The sequence below is a fragment of the Camellia sinensis genome, chromosome 5, assembly GCF_055761805.1.
Source record: "Camellia sinensis isolate YWXY chromosome 5, ASM5576180v1, whole genome shotgun sequence".
In the NCBI taxonomy this organism is placed as follows: Eukaryota; Viridiplantae; Streptophyta; class Magnoliopsida; order Ericales; family Theaceae; genus Camellia; species Camellia sinensis.
This window is the reverse complement of record NC_138965.1, coordinates 162,101,168-162,110,059: the sequence shown is the minus strand read 5'-3', so window position 1 is coordinate 162,110,059 and position 8,892 is coordinate 162,101,168. Positions and strand designations below refer to the sequence as shown.

Below are 8,892 nucleotides of genomic sequence, written 5' to 3'. Positions count from 1 at the left end.
AGGAATCATTTGCTTACGATTATGGAAATTGATCACAAAACCAATCGGGATGGATATGAGTTGGGAAAAAATTCAAAAGTCAACAAATCTTGTAAAATTTTGTTCATTCACGCTTATTATATATATGATTATGTAACTAGTTTATGTGTGCATACAAAACTAATTGTTTTCAGAGTAAAAAAAAAAGATGAGAGAGGGAGAGAGACTTAATGTGGCTTTAAATTCATTGACTTTATGACTTTGACCATCTGAAAAAGTAGAGTTTTTTTAGGGTTACATAGAAGCATCTTACGATGTAATTAAAGGCTACACTATCATAATTTTAAGCAAAAAAGCAACCTAATGAACACCAAGGTTTCATTAAAATAACCACAGTTGATGCAATAATTGCAAGGCACTTACTCTCATGTGGATAACACCAAGATATTGGAGTCGATCATGGAACTAAATACACCTGAAAAAATCTCTTCACACCCACCCCTCTCGAGAAAATGATTTCATTGTGAACTGTGCTCTTCTCACAATGATGCAACTGCCTGTCAAACAAGAAGACCAGAAAGATAGAGAGAGTAGTGGCATTCTGCAATATGAATCAATCATCAATGGGAATTGTAATAGTTCAATATTTTCTCATATATAAAACATTGCTATATAATATCAATTCCCATTACTTCTGAAAAGGGGGGAAAAAATGGAAAAAAAATTCTGGCTCTACCATAACAACACTGTGAAATCAAAATTGTCAATAAATTAACAAGATGCTTGTTTCAGCACATGACAAAAACTGAAAACAAAAGCAAAATAATAATAATAATACAACAGCAGAACTTAGTAGCCAAAATTGCTCAAAATTTGACACAGGCCTTCGCAGATATGATAACCTGACGATGTGGCCAGCACCAAAAGTTACAGGTTACACGTCCCACTCGTTGGAGGCACTGAAACATAGCAAGGTTCTATTCAGAAAGATGTAAACATGCCCATATACGGAATTAAACAAAGACTGCACAAAATTAAATAAAGAGCATCAGACCCAGCAAAGCTCATTTGATTAAGCAAATGGAGCATATAACACATCCAATCCACAACTAGAAATTTTGCTATCCAATCATGAGCACAGCAAGTATAAACTATAGGAACACTCTGTTTCAGTTTTCCAGCAGAAAATGTTTTCTAAAAAAATCCATAAAATAATTTTCGTGGAAAATGTTTTCTTATGTTTGGTTTTGTTCCTGAAACTAATGTACAAGTAGTTGTATTAGTGGTGGTGGGGTGATGGAGGTGGAGGTGGAGGTGGAGATGGAGGTGGTGGTGCTGGTGGTGGTGGGCAAGTAGAAGTGGTGGTGGTGAGGTGGTGAAGGTGATGGTGGTTATGGTAGTGCAGTGATATTGGTAAGATTTTAGTATAAAAAATGTTACATTTCAAAAGTGGAAAACATTTTCCGTCCAAATAAATCGTTGACTACCGAAAACGTTTCTGTTGTTTGACTTTCATTTTCCGGTGTATCAAACATCAGAAAATGCAACGTGAGGAAATCTTAAAAAGTAGTAATTACGCCTACATGCATAATCTTAACAATTACGACATCAGGATTAAGAAGTCAAATTCCCACCAAGCAAATAATATAACACAGCTGATGCAAGCATTCATAAAATCAGCTAATCAAATGATTTTGAAGCGTCTAAATTTACAGTAACACTTCAGAGAATGGGTGTTGTTTTAAAGAGTAACTAAAATTTCAATAAATGATGTTCGCTCAGTATTCCAACATCATAACTCAATAACCAGACAGCAGGTTAAAATGCAAAATTTTCTCAATTTTATATCATGTATAATAACTAAACAAGGCCCAAAAACCCACTAACCTACCAAATTTAAATAAATTTATATAATCCAATTTAACCAGAAAACTAATGGGTTTTGGTTAAGGTCTAAGACAGGATCAATTCATCACCCACATATTATTGAAGGCAGCACTTTAAAAAGAGGGAGAGTTCATGTTGATGCTAGCGAACCAACAACAGACAGGACATGGGTCAGTTTTAGTGTGGATAGTTGACCGAATGCTATGAATTGCAAATTCTATTTATACTAGAAGGGTAAATTGAACAGATCGTGGGCAAGAATAGAAAGGGGGTCGTGGACTATTGAACAACAGTTTTTGGTTTCGTTAGTTATATGCTTTAGCCCTTACAGTAACTGCTATGCAAAGGTAAATATTTGGAGAACAAAACCTAATGTTGTTGGGGTTATTTTGGGAATGAAAATTCTGACAAAACTTCACAACATTCTGAGTTGTGTGCTTTATATAATAGAATAGATGTGATTGTAAAGGTTCTCTAAGGCATAGAAAGCAATTTAGTACCAGACAGAAATTAAATGTGAACTGCACCAACAAAAACCTCCTAAACTCAATTTGACCGAATTGCACCACCACTCCACTTAAGGCAATTAAGCAATCACATCATGTATTGTATGTTCATATGATAACTAAGGTTCTAAAAAGGCGTACCAGTGTAATTGTTAGTGATATCTATTTTCTTCCTCACTCTATGTAAAACTTTTTTCTGAATGGCGGAAGCAGCCTGCCAGAAGGCTGTTTTATCTCACAACTGAGCTCAACCTCCATCAACCGATGGTTTTCTTTGGATCGAGTCATTGAGAAATTAATGGCCAGATTATCGCCTTCACTAACATGTATTGAAGGATGCAAGAGAAACACCTGCCCATAAAGCAAGAGAAGAAAAGTTGGAACAAAACCAGATTAATGGGCATAAGCATGAAACCAGCATTTAAAAGATGAAGCAATGCTGCAGCAGCATTTCACCACATCGTACAGCCACAAGGTAATAGCTGTAAGCTCACAACTATCACTATGGCCCTGTTTGGAACAGTTTATGGAGCTGTTTATAACCTTTTTATTTTGAAAATCTGCACTAGATTGTTTGGTGCAGCTTCTGCTTACAAAGGAAAAATAGTTTATATAAGCTGGAAAAAAGTAGATTATTCAAAAGCAAGGAAAGAGTTGCTTTTAGCCTCTGCTTTATGATTTTCAGCTTTTAGCTTGCAAGAGGCTGCACCAAACGGCCCTATGTCCTCTGCAGATTTGATTTTATCCAAATCATGTAAAAGCATCATATCTTACAGTTATTATTTGTGACAATAGACAGACTAGTGACTTAACCCAAAATCAAAGCACAAGGATTATTGGACATTCGAGAATAAAATAATAATAATAATCAAATTTTAAGTTAATAAAAAAGTCAGGTTGTGCCAAGTACAACTACGTGAAATAGCTGTAACCACATTAGATTTTCAGGAAATCATGTGATTTGCTGATGGTGCCATGTATAGAATGGCAAAACAATAACTGTAATATGGAACCACAAATGATGCAGAGACGTGTGTTAAACTTCCATTTGCAAACACTGAAATCTTTGTCAAACTTCAAATAAATCATCGTAAAATGCAAGGCAGAAAATCATTTCACAAGTAGGGGCTACAACCTGCTGGCCCCAATGTGTGCTATAATCTTCACTAGGAGCAGTGGTCAACTCAATTTCATGTTGAGCTGGATTCTCCTTACTTCCCTAAGGAAACCAAACAAGGTGCATGAAGAAGTTTTCAAGTCAGTACACAGAGGATTAAGATTTATTGCATGTCATAAAAATGAGGGACACTCAAGATCAACTCACTCGGAAATGGACATCAAACCACCCAGCAAACCCACAGAGCCTCGTTTCCTCTGTAGTGATTAATGATGACATGCTTGCTCTGACATCAAGAATGTCATTTACCGTTGCCGTTGAACAATCGATCTCCTTTATCATGGCGGCTGACCCTATAAGCTGATTTGGATGAAGGTTGTTCCACAGTGATGTCTACAAAAATATAATAGCATAATCTTTTAGGATACATAGGATAGGAATATAAGCAATAATCAACAGCATAAGTTAACTTTAAGATAATTCGAAGAATATATATATATATATATCAGTTTTAGCAGATAAAACACAGAACTACTATGTATGGGTGCAAACTGCTAAGGGCCTTGAGTTTTAAGGCACAGAGTTAGAAGCCTCTCATATCACAGTTAAGCAGAGAAGAGATTAGAATTTTGATTACCACGAGTTCTAACATGAACAAGTGCAAAAAGATGCCACCAATTAAATATGCTATTAACAACAAAACTATAAGAATACAATTCTAAAAAGGGAGAAACTATCAATAACATAGTTTCCTCCACAAATGTAAGAATATAACAGTAAACAGGCGATGTAGCTTGGTTTGAAATATATGAAACCAAGTCTCAGAAAGTAATGATAGAGAACAATAACGTCAAAGACACATGAATATCATCAACACATCAAATATTTAAACATCAACATCAAACAAGAATCAAGAATAACTAGAGTAACTAGATCATAACCTATGGTCCAACACTATATAGTAAGTCCCCTCTTCCCTAATAGAATCCCTCCAACAAAGTCTGCTTAAAACTTCGAACCTTAATGCCAGAAAAATCGCATATAGGATTAAATGATTGAAAGAATTTTTATTTGACGGGAACAAACAATGAAGCAGGCCCACCATCCCACCACAACATTAATGAGATCACAAAAATTAGTGGAGATTAAAAAGATGAAAGAATCAAAGATATAGATAAAAAGTAACAAAAGATTGAGAAAAAGAATATGGGAAAAACTGAAGGTTTAGATACCTTAAGGACCAGGTTCAACATTTTCTACCAAGTTAACCAAAAGACATGAAGAGGAGAAGACTTTAAGAGTTTAAAAAATGAACAATCCAGCAAGCTTGAGACAATCATTGAATTCTTCAAAATTTACATAAAACTTAAAGAACTGGTGGAACTCTTCAGAATATGAGTACTAATTGTATATATAAGGGTCATAGCACGGTGTGAACATAAAAACTCAAGCTACGAAGCATGAGAAAGTAGGTTCAAGTCTGATGGAGCATTTCATGAAAGAGCCAAAGATATGAAAGAGCCAAAGAAATGAAGGAACCAAAACTATGAAAGAGCCAAACATAAGTATTCTATACATATAAACTTACCGTATAAATGTGGGAAAAAAATTTATGGCACAAAATTTCAACCCTCTATTAGAACTACATATCAATTAGGACAAGAAAATAATGATATACAGACCACCCTCTAACCAACTGATAAAAGGAAAAGTGCTAGCCAATAATTCATCTATAATGATCGCTAAGTTAGAGCACTATAATGATCGCTAAATTAGAGCCTGCAGAAATCTAGCACTGACCTGTAAATAGTATTTTTTCTGCTCTTCGGAGAAAGGCTTCGTTAGAGCACTCATATCAACACCATAATAAGTTTTAGTCTCATCCAAAAAATAAAACCAATCATCCATGGATCCTTCATAGTCATTCATTTTTTGATCTCCCAATCCAGATCTGATTGGTGCCAACCACATGCGAGCATGGCTGGGATACCTGCAAAATGAAAGCCTGTTCAATCAATTGCAGAACACAAATCACATTCATCAAAAGATTATCTAACAACAAGCCTCTCTTCCTAATTATCAAAATCAAATCATTTGGTGCAAGCTCTGCAGGAACACTGATTAGCTTTACGTTTTTATAACATTGCAATTTACACAAGGCCATTTAAATATCCAACATTATTATTAACAAAATCTACCTTGTGGCTCACATTAAATTTTAACTAGAAGCCACTATCGCATTCAATAAACATATCCAATTCATGGCCAAATTTCACCATTTTGTTGCCAATTGGTGCTAAGCTAAGTACTAATATTAGGTCTCACAAGTGAGTCCATCATTCTTTGGATTCCTACCCCAACTCAATATTTCATCCCTAGTGTTCTCAATCGAGCCCCATATATTATACATTCTTTGACTGCCACCTACCTACTCATAATACAAAAGCATTGATTTTGTAGCTACTTTATAATATTTCCCTACTAATTTAATTGGAATAAGTCAATCACACAACACCATGAACTCATACATTCAATATAGCTACATTTGAGATTTTGTATCATTTATATTAATCTCCTTGATTATGGATCGTAATTTATAATCCAAACTTAATGCTCACACTCTCGAAGTTCATCAAAAATTCTAAGTCCTTTACAAATAACATGTTCAATACAACCTTCTCATGAGTGTAAACCTTAGAGGTGCATACGAAAAGGCCCTGAAATATAACAGTTGGATCCATTGAAATTTACATGCACCATAGTAACATTGATGAGATTAAGTCCCCAAGCATCCAGGCTCCATGAGGAAGGATATATTAAAGTTCATAAACAATCCAAGCAGTAAAAAAGAGAATGAAAAAATAAAAGAAGCCATAATTCAAAAGAACAAAAACTCATGACACTAAAACCATTGTAAACATGTAAAAACATCCATTGTAGAAGTACTTACATAGACCCAGTTGGCTTCAGCCAGCGGTCCCGTGCACAAATCACAGAATCAAACATAGATTCACGCAGAAGAAAGTATCCCATCCACTCCGAGATAATTACATCAACTGACCATCAATCAATTTAAAAATGTCAAGTTCATAGAGTTCCCACAAAGTATAAATACAAAATAGCATACAAAACATGCTGGTGAAGGGACAGTTACTATTGGAAATTGCAAGTTGTAACCTTTCTCTGGCAGAGTAATATCTTCAATTGAACCCTCAATCACTTCAACCACACCTTGAAGGTTATTTGCTTTCACAAGTGCACGGGCATGTTCAGACATCTTTGTTGCTTCCACTGCATAGACCTTTCTTGCACCGGCTTGCCCTGCCCAGATTGCAAGAATGCCACTCCCAGTTCCTACATCCAACACAGTCTTTTCCACAAATTCACCAATTTAGTCCCCAAACACAAATTCCATACAAAAAAACCAAAGGGACAACACCCAATCAAGAAGAATGTGCATGTGTGCATTTGTTCATGTGGACGTTTATGGGTGTTTAAACATAGAGTAATGCTCACAACATTCCTCTTAAGCATATGCTGTGCAAATGCATGGTTTGTGTGTGTAAAGAATCTCTAGAATGTAATGACTCTCTCCTGAGGTCACAAGACTCCATCCATAATTATGTTGCTAATGAGTCAACCAACATATGCCCATATTTATGTTACGTATATGTATATATCTATTTATGATATTACATAAAGCACACAACTCACTTGGCAAAGCTATGCCACGTAATTTTTCATGCCCAAATTATCTCCATATAATTGTCCACGTTTTTTACTTTAAATTTTGATTTCTCCGGGTTTTTTTTTTCTTCCGTCAATGTTTTTTTCCTACATGACAGTTACAACCGTTTTTTGTTTGTGCAAGCATATACTACTCTATTATATAAAGCATACAGCTCACTTTTTCAATCTTTGTAAAAATATCCCTAGAATTACTAACTGATCAATTTTCGAAACCAACTGTTATTTCTCATTCAAAAAATACTCAAACATTTAGATATAAAAATTCACAAGCAGAAGGTGTGCACCCGGCGCTAGTAATATAATATACGTGCCACTCTACATTAAGGTAGAGTTTGGTTGATTGAAATGAAGATAGAATAATGCTCATTATCAAGTTTTGTTCACTAAGAAAAATCTGAAAACATATATTACAAATAGAATCTTCATTCCATTCCATTCCGTATTCATTCCAATGAACCAAACATAGCATAGAGGGTACAGCTTTTGTTTTGAAGAGAGGGGAAAATTTTTTTAAAAATTTGTTAGGTTTGATTTTTCATAATTTGAAAAAAAAAAAAAGGAATTTATTCAAATTAGTTTAACAAAAGTAACTACATAAGTTCTAAGAGTTAAGTTCATCACTCCCAAAACAAAACAAAACAAAACAAAATTATCTTTTTCCTCTAAGCTATTCAGGTTTCTCAGGAACCAAACGTAGGAATAGAAAATAAGAGACAAACCTTGCCGTTGAAGTGGTGTTTGTTTTGAAAAACGGCGTTGTAATAAGCGTCCATGCGAACACGGTCGCAGAGCATCTCCTTCTGGTGGTAGAGAAAGGCGTAGGTGCAGAAATAGTTGGCGAAGTCGACGCCTTTATCGACACCGGCGGCGGCGGCGGCATTGATGGCGGTGGTTGTGTGGTCACCGGCAACGCCGTTGGTGGCTGAGCTTGACATGGCGGAATGAGAGAGAAAGAGATGTTTGAAGAGAGTGAAAGAGACGAATCCAATACTTTAGGGCAGCGTAAGCGAACTATAGGCAGGTGAGAGAATGTTGTGCTGACGTGTATTTGATCACAACCGTTTGATTGGTTATGTTCTTTTTAGCATGTTATCTACTGTGGAAGGGACTACCTGCACTCTCTTGCATATTTCACTTCTTTTGTTTCAGAATTGAGGAATATTTAAGATTTCAAATTTTTTATTCAATAAATGATTAAATTTTTATATGTGATTCATGGGACATTTAACTATTTATGTAATAAAAAATTCGAAATTTATAACATTTTTCTTCAGAATTTGATCGCTGTAATAAAGAAAATTGATTAGAAAGCCTCCCATAAGTTATTTCAATCAATCTCACCAATTTTTTAATATATCAATAGGTTTTGTTTATTTTGATAATTTTAGGCTTGGTTTAACATGTTTGAAAAAAGTCAAAAAGTCACTATCTTATTTAAGTCATATCAGCTTATTTAAGTCACATCACCTCTCTAAAACATCATTTCAAACCCAACTCATATTTTATAAAAATTAAAAAATACACTTATTTAGATCATCCCAAACAACTCCTTATCATAAAATTTTATTTTTAATTTTGATATAATTTGACCGATATTTTTACCCTTCATTCATCATTGGGAAATATCATATTAAGAAAGTTGGATTCAATTTT

The 8,892-nt window shown here is 34.8% G+C and overlaps 1 protein-coding gene across 4 annotated transcripts; it reads right to left on the bottom strand.

Annotated features, from left to right (window-relative positions):
* Positions 1–605: 605 nt before the first annotated feature.
* LOC114276079 (protein arginine N-methyltransferase PRMT10) lies at positions 606–8,278 on the bottom strand. Of its 4 annotated transcripts, none has more exons than XM_028217817.2 (8): positions 7,959–8,278; positions 6,667–6,859; positions 6,440–6,545; positions 5,290–5,479; positions 3,697–3,882; positions 3,508–3,591; positions 2,514–2,723; positions 606–938 (listed from the first exon to the last, which is right to left on the bottom strand). In XM_028217817.2, exons 1-7 carry the CDS (start codon positions 8,172–8,174, stop codon positions 2,547–2,549), a joined length of 1,152 nt encoding a protein of 383 aa, XP_028073618.1. In that variant the 5' UTR covers positions 8,175–8,278; the 3' UTR covers positions 606–938; positions 2,514–2,546. The 4 variants fall into 4 exon arrangements, with proteins under 4 accessions (XP_028073618.1, XP_028073620.1, XP_082726432.1 ...); XM_028217819.2 differs by having other exon boundaries at positions 606–1,003; positions 7,959–8,253; XM_082870306.1 differs by having other exon boundaries at positions 606–940; positions 2,548–2,723; positions 7,959–8,253.
* Positions 8,279–8,892: the final 614 nt, after the last annotated feature.